General features: G+C 41.7%; 1 protein-coding gene across 2 annotated transcripts; it reads left to right on the forward strand.

The window, feature by feature from the left end:
• The first annotated feature begins 9805 nt into the window (after positions 1-9805).
• Positions 9806-14035, forward strand: LOC110348979 (uncharacterized). Of its 2 annotated transcripts, none has more exons than XM_021257788.1 (4): positions 9806-10933; positions 12319-12506; positions 13472-13602; positions 13784-14035. In XM_021257788.1, the coding sequence occupies exons 1-3, from the start codon at positions 9848-9850 to the stop codon at positions 13554-13556; spliced, it is 1359 nt and encodes a 452-aa protein (XP_021113447.1). In that variant the 5' UTR covers positions 9806-9847; the 3' UTR covers positions 13557-13602; positions 13784-14035. The 2 variants fall into 2 exon arrangements, with proteins under 2 accessions (XP_021113447.1, XP_021113446.1); XM_021257787.1 differs by having other exon boundaries at positions 13472-13588.
• Positions 14036-14681: the final 646 nt, after the last annotated feature.

Consider the following 14681-nt stretch of genomic DNA (forward strand, 5'->3'; position numbering starts at 1 on the left):
GGTTGGGGTGGCTACATTCTTAAAAGTATAAATTGATACAGTCTCTACAGAGAACAAATTTTCAACAAATCAAAATTTAAAAGCATATACTTCTTGACCTTTAAATTTCACTTTCAGAAATTTATCCTACAAATTAATGAATATGAGAGATGACATTCATAAGACTAATAAATGTAGCATTATTTATAAATCAGAAATTGGAAATGACCTAAGGTCTATCAATAGAAAAATAGTTGAAATAATTATGCTGTACCCATTCAATACAATACTGCACAGCTGTTCAAAGAAAGGAGCCTTGTATGTACTTTCATAGACTGATCTCCAAAATAAATTATTAGTTCAAAAAAGCAAGATGTAGAACAAGAAATAATGCATGTTTCAAAACATGTTCTAGTACCAATCATTACCAATCCTTGTTTTGTTAATCTAGTGGCTGTTTAGACCTTGGGCAAGTTAATTCAACTTGTCTGCGCCTCAGTGTTCTTATCTGTAAAACAGTAAGAATGTCTACCTTTGAGGCTTATTTTGAGAAATAAAGGGATTAATGTGTTTATCAAGTGCTTGGGACAATCCCTATCATACAGTAACCACAAAATCTTAGCTATTATTATCTATGTTAAAAGTATATACAGGTGTAAAAAAAATTAAAAATAACACAAAGATCCAATTCCTACTCATTAACAAATTACTCTTTTTTTTTCTTTTCCCAGTTCTCTCATCTCTTGCGATGCAAAAGTCCATTTACTTGCAATTTAGATATTCCCTAGTTTGATATAGATAGATAGATAGATAGATAGATAGATAGATAGATAGATAGATAGATAGTTGTGTTGAGATATCTGTGTGGTCCCTTTTGCAACAAGGAAAAATTGGGTTTTAACTCAAGGTTAAAATCTATATTAAAATTAATTCACTGGACAGGGATGGTGGTGATGATTAGGCAATGTGAATGTACTTAATTACACTCAATTGTATACTTAAAATTGATAAAATGGTTAATTTTATGTATTTGACCATAAACACACACACAGGATTTAATTTGCATATCACTCATATTCTCATTAGAAACATCACTCACTTTTACCAAGGAGTAAAAGAGTTCATAGGAACATTTCTATGAACCTGTATTTATTGAGTACTTTTTTAAAAGTGTATAAGCTCACTAACCTGGTTTAAGCTAAGCTACACTTTGTCTAAGCCTATACTCTCAGCTTTTGCTGATCTAGCTCATTCTTCACAAAAACCTACACAATTATCTTCCATGGAAAATATTTCTGCATATTTCCCTCCCCCACAAATCTCAATATATCAAAGCCATTGCCATTTAAATCTCCCACTTCATTTCCCCAAACAGGCTACTTGTCTTTTAATTGGTTATGTATTTCCATTCTGAAAATATTTTTTTTTGGTACCGAGAATCGAACTCAGGTCCTTGCTCTTGCGCAGCAGGCGGCAAAACCGCTGAGCTAAATCCCTGGCCTCAATATTACATTCTTATAACAAATTTAGAAAATAACAAGAAGTGAGGTTAATTGGACTTATATGTTCTAATTTTCCCTGAACAACTCAGTTTTCACTTGTAGTTCAGCATAATTATTAATAATGGCTCCCTTTCCCTTTCAAATATGTCCTGATTGGTTAATAAGTTATATGGTCATGCAACTTATGAATGAAACTACTCTAATGGAAAATTCTTATTTTTCCCAATGCTAAAGCTGAGGTCTCATTTCTTCTCTTACTTGCCTCCCCTCCACCTCTTCTGGCCTCTCGTTTCAACATCCTTTCTAGGCTATCACTTTTACCCTGTATTCTCCTCTAAGTCTCCTGTGAGAAGGTAACACCTGACTTATCCTGAGATCCAGAGGAGGAAGTACTGGAAGTACCCCATCCCAAATGCACACACATGCACTTACACACACACACACAGAAGCCAAATTCAAATTAACTATACTCTGGGTAGAATCTGACCATTTCCAGTCCCTCCCTGCTCTAAACCTTACCCCAACCCAGCACAAAAACTGGTAGTATTTATAAATGTGCATCACTCTTATCTCTCCTTTTATCAACACTTGAGACTGCCATTTTTATTTCTTCCTTCCCAATCAGTACCTTCATTTTCTTTTTTAAAATTAGTATATGTTTAAAATACATAATGAATGTATCATTGTAGAGAATTGGTATATGTATACATCAACTCTCGATCCTTTTTATATCCCCGTCTCCTCCCTTCCCTCCCCCTATCTTCAGTTCCTCTTCCCATCTCCAGTTATAATCTATCTTTTATTTTGCTCTTTATTTATACTTTAGGTATTTTTTTTTTTTTCGTACCGGGGATCGAACTCGGGTCCTTGTGCTTGCAAGGCAGGTGACGGAACCACTGGGCTAAATCCCCGGCCCAACTTTAGGTATCTTTTATAAGAGATTCTATGTGATATTTAACCTGATTTACTTCACTTAGCTTTATGGTCTTATGGTACATTCATTTTCCTACAAATAACTCATTTATCCTTCATGGCTGAATAGTACTGCACTCTATTGTGTATACATACCAAATTTTCTTTATCCATTCATCTAGTGATGGACATATAGGCCATTTCCAAGATTTAACTATTATGAATTTGTGGTCCTGAGCATGGATATAATGTATCACTGTAATGTGATGTCTTAAACTCTTTGTGTGAGATACTAAAAAGAGATATAGCTTGGTCAAATAGAATTTCTATTTTTAGTTTTTTGAGGAATCTCCATACTTATTTCCACAGTGGTTGTTCTAATTTACATTCTCACCAACAATATAGAAGGTTAACACTTCCCCTACAACCTCCCTAAAATTTGTTGTTTTTTGAGTTCTTGATGATAGTCATTCTTTCTGGCATAAGATGGAATCTCAGTGTTGTTTTGATTTCTATTTATTTAATAGGCCAAGGTGCTCAGCATTTTTTCGTGTACCTATTGTCCATTTATACTTCTGAGAATTGTCAGTTCATTTAAATTGCCCACTTTTTGATTGGGTCTTTCATTTTGAGGAGTCTATCCCACTCTGTAGGCTGTCTTTTCACTCTGTTGGTTCTTTCCTTTGCTGTGCAAAAGCTTTTTTATTTCAAATGATCCCATTTGTTGGTTAGTGGTGTTATTTCTTGTGCGATTGAGTTTCTGTTCAGAAAGTCCTTGATTGTGCCTATGTCTTCAAGAGTTTTGCCTATTTTATCTTCCAGCAGATTCAGTGTTTCTATTTTTTATATTTAGATCTTTGATCCATTTTTATTTAACTTTAGTTCAGAATAAGAAGTATGAGTCTAGATTCATTCTTCTTCACATGAATAGCCAGTTGTCCCAGCCCATTTATTTAAAAGGCTATCTTTTCTCTGGCTTTTTTTCTTTTTCTTTTTCTCTTTCTCTTTTATTTTTGGTCCCTTTGTCACAGATCAGATGGTTGAAGGTGACTGGGTTGTTTCTTCATTCTCAATTCTGTTCATGGATCAACATGTCTGTTTTTGTGACATTACCATGCTGTTTTTGTGACATTACCATGCTGTTTTTATTACTGAAGCATTGTAATATAATTTGAGATCTGAGATTATGATCCTTACTGCTTTTCTCTTGTTGCTCAGGATTGCTTTGGGAATTCTGGGTTTCTTCCAACTCCATATAAATTTTTGTGGGGGTTTTTTTCTGCTTCTGGGAAGAATGTTATTGGTATGTTAATAAGGGTTGCATTAAAGGGCCAGGGATTTAGCTCAGTGGTTTCGCCGCCTGCTGTGCAACCACAAGGACTGGAGTTCAATCCCCAATACCAAAAAAAAAAAAAAAAGATTGCATTAAATCTATGTATCATTTTTGGCAATATGGCCATTTCAGCAATATTGTTTCTACCTATCCAGGAACAGAGAATGCCTTTCCATTTTCTAATATTCCCTTCAATCTCTTTTTTCAGAGTACCTGAGTTTTCATTATCAAGGTGTTTCACTTCCTTGGTTAGATTTATTCCTAGATACTTAACTTTTTTGAAGCTACTATAGTGGGATTATTTTCATGATTTCTTTATGGATGGGTTCATTATTTGTATCCAGGAATGCTACTAATTTTTGTGTATTGATTTTGTGTCTTGCTACCTCGCTTAATTTATTTAGTAGTTCTAAGTGTCTTCTAGTAGAGTTTTTTGGATCTTCTATGTACAGTATCATGTCATCTACAAATAAGGATAGCTTAACTTCTCCCTTTCCTGTATGGATCTTTTTGTTTTTTCTCTTGCCTGATTCCTCTGGCTTAAGTTTTAAGGACTATACTGAACAGAGATGGTGACAATGGACACCCTTGCCTTGTTCCTGATTAGAGAAATGCTGTCAGTTTTCCTCATGTAGTATAATGTTGGCAGTGGGATTGTCATAAATGGCTTTTGTCAGTTTGGGATAAGGTCCTTCTATACCTGTTTTCACCAGGGATTTTTTTTTTTTTGGTACTGGAGATCGAACTCAGGACCTTGGGCTTGTGAGGCAGGCAGCAGAAGCACTGAGCTAAATCCCTGGCTGGGTCCTGCTTATTTTGATTAAAATGATGTCTTCCACTTCCATCCATTTTCCTGTAAAAAGAGTATCATGGAAAATAGGTGGCTGCTGCAGCCATATACAACATGGATATGCTGAACAAAGAATGGATTCATGGCAATGGAGCAAAGTAGTGTGAGATTTCATGGTGCTACTGAAAATGGTATGCAATTAAAAATTTATGAAATGTTCACTTCTTGAATTCCCCATGTAAAATATTTTGGACCATGTTTGACTGTAACTGAAGTCATAAAAAGCCAAAACACTGACGATGGGATGACTATATATCAAATATTGAGTTTCCAGCTGGGCTCCATTATCTTTACATTTCACCTTCCTCTTAAGATAAAGCAATACAACTAGCTTGGCATGGAGCAGAAATATACAAGTTGATTAGTGGAACAGAATAATTTATAAATTTTGAATTTAAAAAATATTTGATATGTTGAGCCAAGTGTGACAAGCTTTTGAGAACAAGTGTAAGGCTCTTTAAAAAAATCTATTCATTTCTCCTTGGCCCCACTTTTCCCCCCTCAGAATTAATACTTTTCCCAGAAAAAAATACTCTTTCCAGGTTTTTCTATAGTGTATGATAATTTAGTTTTCTATGTTAGAAGAATAAATCCTTGTTAATTTGAATGAGGATAAAAAGTGATCACTGATAATTTGCTTTTATAATAAGGTTACAATGATAAAATATTATCTGATAATTAGACCTTTTTACAATACTCATAATCTTGAAGAATATTGTTAAATTTTTAAATTTAAAAGTTTGCATAGCAGACTCACTGAGAGAGAAATTTGGGAAACAATACCTTTTACAATAGCATCCAAAAAAATGAAATATCTAGGAATCAACCTAACAAAGGAAGCAAAAGACCTCTACACTGAAAACTACAGCACTCTGAAAAAGGATATCGAGGAGGATATAAGAAAATGGAAAGACAGGGCTCGGGGATTTAGCTCAGTGGTTTCGCTGCCTGCTGCGCAAGCGCAAGGACCCAAGTTCAATCCCCAGTACCAAAAAAAAAAAAAGAAAATGGAAAGACAGCACTTGTTCCTGGGTAGGAAGAACCAATATAGTGAAAATGGTCATACTTCCAAAACTACTATATAGATTTAATGCAATGCCAATTGAAATTCCAACAATATACTTCACAGAACTAGAGAAAACAATCCAAAAATTCATTTGGAACCAGAAGAGATCTAGAATAGCAAAAGCAATTCTAGGCAACAGAGACATGACAGGGGGTATCCCAATCCCCAACTTGAAACTATACTACAAAGCTACTGTGATAAAAACAGCATGGTACTGGCAAAGAAACAGACCCAAGGATCACTGGATTACATTAGAAGATGCAGAAACAACTACAGATATACTCAGCCACCTCATCTTTGACAAAGGAGCCAACCACCCTCATTGGAGGAAAGATAGCCTATTTAATAAATGGTATTGGAAAAACTGGATTTCAACCTGCCAGAGATTAAAACTAGACCCATACCTATCATCATGCACTAAATTAAGATTGAAGTGGATTAAAGATCTAAATATTAAGACAGAAACACTAAACTTGCTGGAAGATAAGTTAGGCAGAACTCTTGAAGACATTGGCATAGGAAAAGACTTTATGAACAAAACCTCAGTAGCACAGGAACTAGCACAAAGAATCAACAACTGGGATCTCATCTTATTAAAAAGCTTCTGCACTGCAGGAGAAACCACCAACAGAGCTAAGAGACAACCTACAAAGTGGGAAAAAATTTTTAGCAGCTGAACCTCAGACAAAGGTCTACTATCTAGAATATATAAAGAATTGAAAAAAATCAGACCCCCCAAATTCAAAGATCCAATTCAAAAATGGGCGTCTGAAATGAACAGACATTTCTCACACAAAGAAGTAAAAACAGCAAATAAATACATGAAAAAATGTTCAACATCACTGGTCATTCGAGAGATGCAGATGAAAACAACACTGAGATTCCACCTCACCCCAGAAAGAATGGCTGTTATAAAGAAATCATCCAATAACAAATGCTGGTGGGGGTGTGGGGAGAAAGGAACCCTTCTCCATTGTTGGTGGGAGTGCAGACCGGTGCAACCACTGTGGAAATCAGTATGGAGATCCCTCAAAGAACTAGGACTAGAGATCCCATTTGACCCAGCTATTCCCCTGCTGGGTATCTTCCAAAAAAAATTAAAAGAATCATACCACAGCTATACATGTGCACCCATGTTTATAACAGCACAGTCCGCAATAGCTAAATCTTGGAAACAACCCAAGTGCCCATCAACTAGAAACTGGATAAAGAAGATATGGGGTTTTTTAATCAAATGGTGTACTACTCAGCCACAAAGAATGAGAAACTAGAGTTATTTATAGCTAAATGGATGCATATTGAGGCCATATTCTTAAGTGAAAGAAATAGGACACACGTGTAAATATCGAATAGTTTCTCTAGTATGAGAAACTGAAAGTGTCAATAAGGATTAAAATAATTAAAATGAATAATTGATAATTTGAAATAGGAAAAGGTCCAAAGGTGTAGGGGTGGTGGGAGGGGAAGGGGGAAGGAAAGAAGGGAAAGGAAAAATTTTGAGTAGAGAAAAAAAATGGAAATGAAATCTATGTAAACAGGGAAGGGTGGAGGGGGTGAAGGGCGCACAGGTAATGGCGAAAAAAACAAGAACCAAGATACATCATGTACAGGTACAAGCACCCAATGGTAAATGTAAATGTATTGTATACCTAAAATGTACCAATAAAAGAATTAAAACCCGAAAAAAGGTTTGCACAGATTTAATTCTAGGGCTATAATATTACATAGTATATTATTTGAATGCAAAATTTCTTTTTTGGGAAGGTTTTAGACAGGGTCTCACTATGTAGTTCAAGCTGACAGGGATGGGAGTGAGGTTCATGAAACTGTAAGAGTGAATCCGTGCAACAGTGGACATCTTAAAAAGTTGGAGATGCCAAGAACAGGAAACATTGGTTAAGTAAAATGGCAAGCAGTGACCTAGCCACCCCAAGAGGGACATAATAGTGACCACCTGCAATGCCTGGGGAACAGGGCCATCATTTGGAGTTCACATCTCTACCTCCAGTGCTGGACATGAAGCTATAGGATTGAATGTTTCCTTTGCTGGGATTTCATTATACTTTGGTCCCTATGGTTTCTACCCCATTCCTCCCTTTTGAGATGACAATGTTTGCATTTGCCATTGTGTATTGGAAGTGTTCAACTTTTTTTTTTTTTTTTTCATTTTTACGGGGGCTCACAGATACAAGTTTTCCTTAAGTCTCAGAGGATACTTTGGACTTGGACTTTTCAGCAATGCTGGAAATGTTAAGACTTTGCCAGCACTGAGAGATGGAATAAATGCATTTTGTGTAAAGACATGTACATAAGTCTTGGGGGCCAGGGGTCAGACTGTTATGGTTCAGATCTGGTAAGTCCCTCAAGAGCCTCATATGCTCCCACGAGGGGCTTATGGAAGGTGGAGCCAGGCCAGAAGCAGTAGGTCAAAGGGAAGTCACCTGTAAAGTTTAACAATCTTCAATGGAAAAATAAGAAATCTCAAACTCTGCTTTAAACAACCACTTCAAAAGCCAGCTTAACAATTTTTAAGTTCAGCATGTACCAGCCATGTGATCCAGCAATTTCACACTGAAGTATTTTCCCCAGCCTGTATCCATACAAACATCAGTACAGGGATGATCATAGCAGCTTTGTTTCTCAGGGTCAAAACTGGAAACCACACACATAGCCATCAGCAGATGGGCACGTGAATAATTTGTGGTTCACCCACACAATGGCATGTGATGGATGAACCACTGACAAGAAACAGCACACAGGAAAACAAACATGGTTATACTGACTGAATAAACTCTACCAAAAATAAAACCAAAACAGCACGAAATACTGCAAACTGTCAACCTGGGATACAAGGCACATGGGCTGCTTGGGATGGGAGGGATTGGGATAGGACTTGATTAAAGTGACCACAAGGCAAGTATCAAAGTAAGATATGTACGTATGGATTCATCATCACTATTGGGGTGATGCTTTCTAGGACCTACCAAGACTATTGCCCTACAGTCATTACAGGCCGTCCCACTTCACTTGATGTCACAATACTGAATACTACACTTTCCTATTGAGTTTAACAGTCAAGTATGAATAATCATTTATAAGCTTCCAAAGCCCACAACCTACTATGGACCACCCACTACAACCCCAGAGGTTACGATTTGAAACCAACATTTCTATCCCTGAAATAAAATTGTTGTGGAAATTTCTAGAGGGTCTCAACTTTCACCATTTAAATGAAAATGATACAATCAAGCCAGATAACAAAAGCATTCTAAAATTTCACACCTCTCTAAATGTAAATGCCAGCACCTCACATTCAGCGAAAATGATTCTTTCTATGGAAAAGACCCTTTAGTATTGTGCCTGCTACATACCAAAGTCTCAATGCATATATGCTGCATTAAAAGTTAAAATGGCACCAGTGGTTAAAAATGAGAGAAACTTGGGAGCCGGGAATTTAGCTCAGTGGTTCCTCTGCCTGCCTCGAAGGCGCAAGGACTCAAGTTCGATCCCCTGTACCAAAAACAAAACAAGAAAAATCAGAGAAACATGCTTAGTTTTTCTTTTGCTGCTTCCCAGTAGCACACTGAATCAGGCAGGGGGGTACATGACAATAATTCCAGCATTCTGGATGGTTGAGGCAGGAAGATCAAAAGGTGGAGACTAACATGCCCAATTAAAGTTTTTCTTCTTTTTCTTTTTTGTTTTCTTTCTTTCTTTTTTTTTTCTGAGCCAGTGTCTATTTTGCAGTTCAGGCTGGTCTCGAACTCATGGTAATCTTCCTGCCTCAGCCTCCCAAGTGTTGAGATTACAGGCATGCACCACCAAACCCATTAACAAGCTCAGTTAAGTGATTTAGTGAGACCCTTACTGAGTGTCTGAAAAAAACAGTCTGGGGATGTAATATAGTTCAGTACAACTCAGTGGGTTCAATGCTCAGTACTACAAATGTACATCCTAGAAAGATAGATGCCTAGATAAAAATAATAATATTAAGGAAATCAGCCATCAATTGGTTTCACTATGAATATAAAGATGGGCCATAGGGTCTTCTTATCAGAGGGAATGCTCAGGTTGTGGACCCAAGACATGACCTCACTTCCTTGGCAACATGTCAAATGGAACTTGGAGCCCTTTGTGAGCATGCAACACAGTAGAGTGACAGATACCTCCAGAGCTCACTTTTCCAGAGTCAGTGAACAGTAAACATGCTGAGCTGCTTCTCAACTTCTCAAGGCAAGAGCCACAGGACTTCAGGCAGAGAAAGCATCTTTGAACGACTTAGAAGATGGTTCACTCCATCTAGACGCTTCAGGCCACATTGCAGGAGCCTCTCAACCATCAGGGAAAACCCAGGCCAGGTCTCCCCAGGCATGACTACCACGAACCCAGAGCCACCAAGGAGCCTGGGGCAAGTCTCCCGAAGCTCACCCGCCAGAATCAGGAAGATCCCAGAAAGCCCAAGAAACGTCTCCCCAGGGCCTGGCACTAGGCACCCCAAGACACTAAAGAGCCAAGAGCAGGTCTCCTTAGGCCCAGCTTCCAAGCACCAAAAGACTCCAAGGGACCTAGGGAAGATCTGCAAAGGCCCTGCTACCAGGGGCCCAAAGCAAGCAAGGATCCCAGTAAAGGTCTCCTCAGCCCTGACCACCAGTCACACAGAAAAATCGAGGAACACAGGAGAAGCCTCCTTAGGCCCAACTCCTCAGGGCACAAAGACACCAAGGAGACCAAGGCAGGTCTCACCAGGCCCAGCCACCCAGTGCTCAGAGATACCACCTAGCTCTGGGCAGGTCTCCCCAGAGCCAACAACCAGGAGCCCAGAGACCGCAAGGTTTGACACCAACGGTCCAGGTGACAGTAGCCCAGAGTCACTGAGTAGTGCAGGGGAAGTCTTCCCATGGGAGGTCTTCCCTGGCCTAGCCATTTGGTCCCCACAAAGACCTAGGAGCCCAGGGGAGGTCTTCCCAGAGGAGGTTTTTCCAAGCCTGGGCATGAGAAACACCCCAAGACCTAGGAGCCCAGGGGAAGTCTTTCGAGAGGAGGTCTTCCCAGGCCTGGCCATGAGGCTCCAACAAACACACAGGAGCCCAAAGGAGGTCATTCCTGAGGAGGTCTTCCCAGAGTTAGTCTCCAGGCGATCAAAGACAGAAAAAGGAAAGGTCTTCTCTGGGCTGTCAATACGGTGCTCAGAGACAGTAATGAACCCAGACAAGGTCCTCCCCGGCCTGTCCACCAGCCACCGAGAGACACCAGGAAGCCCAACACACGTCCACTCTGGCCTGGACACCACTGTGAGTTCCCTGTACAACTCCAGCACTTCTTTCTGGATGTGGGGGGACTGGGACTATAAGGGTTAGTTTTCCTGGCAGGAGTAGCTGCTGGGATGTTTCGTGCCTGCTGTCCTGTTGCATTCATGCCCAGGAGAGGCCTGGCAGGTCAGCAGGTCCAGTGTCTGGTGTTAATCCACAGCCCCCACAGTCATTTCCTCTCCTACCAGGGTAGAATCCTGTAACACAGGTAAATGTGTGATCTGGGATACAAAAGGTCACTGGGGTCATAAACATCCCAAATGATGGGCTGCCAGGGGCTGATGCTTCCCGCTAGTGGATGGACACACACCTGTACAGAGCACATTGGATTGCAGTATGTCACTGGAGTCTCTCATGCCATTTTCTTGCACAAGACTTTGGGGCTCTGAAATGCCAACAAGGGCCAGCTCGCCATGGGTAATGGTGGAAATAGGGGAGACATCTCCTGTGGCATTAGAGAGGAACCATAAATGCCCTGGCACTGCATACCAGCATTGACACCTCATTCCAGGAATGGGTAGACACCAAACCCACTGAAATCTGGGCCTCATGTCCTCCCACATGCGATTCTTCTCTGCCCAGGCCCACTATCTGCCTAGGGGCAAGGTCACTGTCCACATGTTTTTGGGGACATAGGAGAATGGATTTTGATATTCTACCACTTCACTTCTTATGATGATTTGTGTTCTTCCACTTCATATCATTTTAACTCCTGCACCTCAGTGTCCATGTGGCACTGGCCTGACTGTCCTTCCACTCCTTCACCAACTCTTATTCATCATGAGATTTCCAGAGCTGTGTTCACCAAACACATCAGGACTTCTTCCTATTCTGTCCATTTCTCTGTCACTTGCTATCTCAAAGACCAATACCCTGGGTCCTACAGGTCAGGAGCTGGGTCTTTCTGACTTGAACCACATTGCAGAGGACAGCTGGTGACTGAGACCATCCAGCTCTTCATGCTAAGAGACCTCGACTTGATTCTGGCCTGGGGCCATTTCAATGGCACCCCAGGGAACATCCTGGGTGTTTTCACATAAGGGCCCACCCACAGGGGACCAGCATCTGTGTTCTCATCTCTACAAAGGGACATTGTCTTGGCTAACACAGATTGATGCTCTTTATGCTGGCAGTTGCCACCTCTCCTTGGCTAAGAAACTGGCCCAGAAATGGTAATATTTCTCACAGTTTCCTTCTGAAATTTAACTTTTAACTCTGAAAACCACATTTGTGCTAAGGCTCTCCTGTCTGTCTTGAGGCAAAAGTCACTAAGCAATTTGGAGTTTGGAGTAAGCTTCAACCTGCAACCCTTCTGTTGCCTCAGGGTTTGGCCACTGACTCCATGTGTCCCCACCGTTGCCCCATAGATTGGAAATCACTACGCTGGGAGCCTGGCAGAAGACTCGCTAGTCTGGCTGGGGCAAGCAGTCACGCTGCACTCCCTCACAGAGCCTCTGATGCCAGCTTTCCCAGAAAGCCAAACCTTCCTTGGTCCCTCCTTCCCGAGCACCACCAGGCCCTGCACCTTCGCCCAACAGGCCAAGATGATGGGAAGGTGAGTGTCGCCCTCTGCAGCTGAGTCCTGGGAATGTCCCCATGCCTCTGTGTGAGTCTGAACAGTGCAGTGCTCACAGGCCAAGCCCACTGGATCAATGTAGGAGGAAGTGGGGTCTCCAAGGCAAACACTGGCCCTGACCTTGGTCCTGTGGAAGACCTGCTGCAACGGCTGTGCTTATTCTCATGGATGATCTCCCTTCCCTACAGGGAAGCATTGTGTCCCCCCCATTGAATCCCTCACTTGGGCAAAGCTATTGTCTTCATTGTAAAGGAGATTGGAGAGTCACTCCATGGGGTTCATACAAAGCAGGTGTCCCTAGGGGCTGGCAGGGGGACCAGGCCCACTCCAATATCTTGAGAGAAGCTGACTATGTCTTTCTTCCAAGCATATGCATGAATTCCCACTATGTAATCTAGGCACTGTTCATGATCCAGTGACCAAGGGGGCAACCGATGCCCTCTTGGGCTCCTATGCTAGTTGGGGGCTAAACAGTCACCCGAGACAGAACAGCAGATACTGCCCACAGAATGGTGGGTGTGAGAGTCTCCTGACCTCCCCAGATATGAATGCAAGCATGGAGAAAGGAACCCAGAGGACAAACAGAGAACTGGGCAGAGAAAAGAGCCAAAGAATAAGGGGTAGCTGGGCAGGACATGCTCTCCCTTAGCTCTCACTTCTCAGACTTGCATGCAGCACATGCCCTGTGCTCACAAACCCAATCCCACTGCAGACACCCCTCCCTTTCTGCACAGAGGCCACATGCCAGTGAGCAGAGGCAGAGTGATGGGTGCCACGCTTCTCTGAAGAAGGGAGAGGTGGTCACACCATTCATCCAGGTCTCCACCCAAGGAGCCTTCTGTCATCCCCTCAGGGTTGTCTAGACCAAGATTGCTACATTAAAGGTAGGCAGTCCGGTACAAAGATGAGACCTCACACTCTGTTACCCATTTGTCTTTCCCCAGGGTTGTCTCCTTCCTCCTCAACTCCTGGCTGGAGATGCACACCCAGGTGGACCTCCCAGCCCACTGTCCTCTGACTCAGCTGTAGCATCCCCAACCCCACTGAGGAAGAGAGCAAGGGTGAGAGGACCAGGGTATGTGCCTGTGGGCACCTGGGACAGGATGGGCTGAGCAGGTAAAAAGGGCTTCCACCTGCTCTGTTGGCCCAGTCAGTGGGGGCATACATCAGGACTATTTCCTGGGTTGGACTGGCAGACAGAGCTGTCTCGTGGAAGGAACATGGACAGTTGGTGATCTTTTCTCTTCTAACTGCAGGGCCAGCTGCAGCCCAAGCTCAAGTCCCACCGCAGAGCCGGTGTCAGCTCTACCTGCAGCTCCCTCACCAGCTCTAGCACTGAAATGAGAACCAGCAACAAGAACCACTTCTCCACCAGCTCCATACCTGGGGTCCCTTGTTCCACAGCTGATGTCACTCCTGACCACCACCTGTGGCCAGCTCCTGCTGCACAGCCACCCTTCTGCTCCTTGGCTGTTGCAGTTACTGTTATATTTACTCATACCTTTAATTCCCAGTTTTCTATAAATATATTAATTTCAAATATAATCTCAGAGTTAGTTTTTTGTGATGGTCAGGTCAGTGGCATCAAGAACATTCGCAATGTTGTGCAACTTCCACGACTGTCCAGTACCAGAACATCTTCCTCTTTTTTGTGCCCATACAGTGCAGTCCCTCACCTCTGCCCTGTGCCAGTTCCTGGCTACCGGTCATCTCTCTTTCCCCGTGATTTACCTAGTCTGGATTTTTTTCACATCAGTCCAATCAAATTTCTCGTTGGCCACACAGTATTTGAGGGACCTGATTCATCTTAGTTTTGGTTAGAAGGGGAAATAGTCCACAGTTTATAGGTAAAAAGCAAAGCCCCATAATGGATATATTCATCTTTGGGGGGGTCGGTGGAGTTGCTAGTCTATGACTTCGGTGATAGAAACTACAGGGAAATGGCTGACTTTTTTGCAGGAAAAACAAAAACAAGAACAATGTGAACACTTATAACAACAAATCACAATGAGAAATGTGTCCCTTAGAACCCACACCATCTCGGAGGATCCATATCCCAGGGCTACAGTGAACACTTAAAAAGCTATCAGTTTAGTGGGATTAAAGACACACTCCTGTAATGCGAAAGGGAATCTCATCAAGGCCAGAGAAGTT

This window comes from Heterocephalus glaber, unplaced genomic scaffold (assembly GCF_053883595.1).
Source record: "Heterocephalus glaber isolate CG9 unplaced genomic scaffold, H.glaber_assembly_v1.0 deba00001666, whole genome shotgun sequence".
NCBI classification, from domain to species: Eukaryota; Metazoa; Chordata; class Mammalia; order Rodentia; family Bathyergidae; genus Heterocephalus; species Heterocephalus glaber.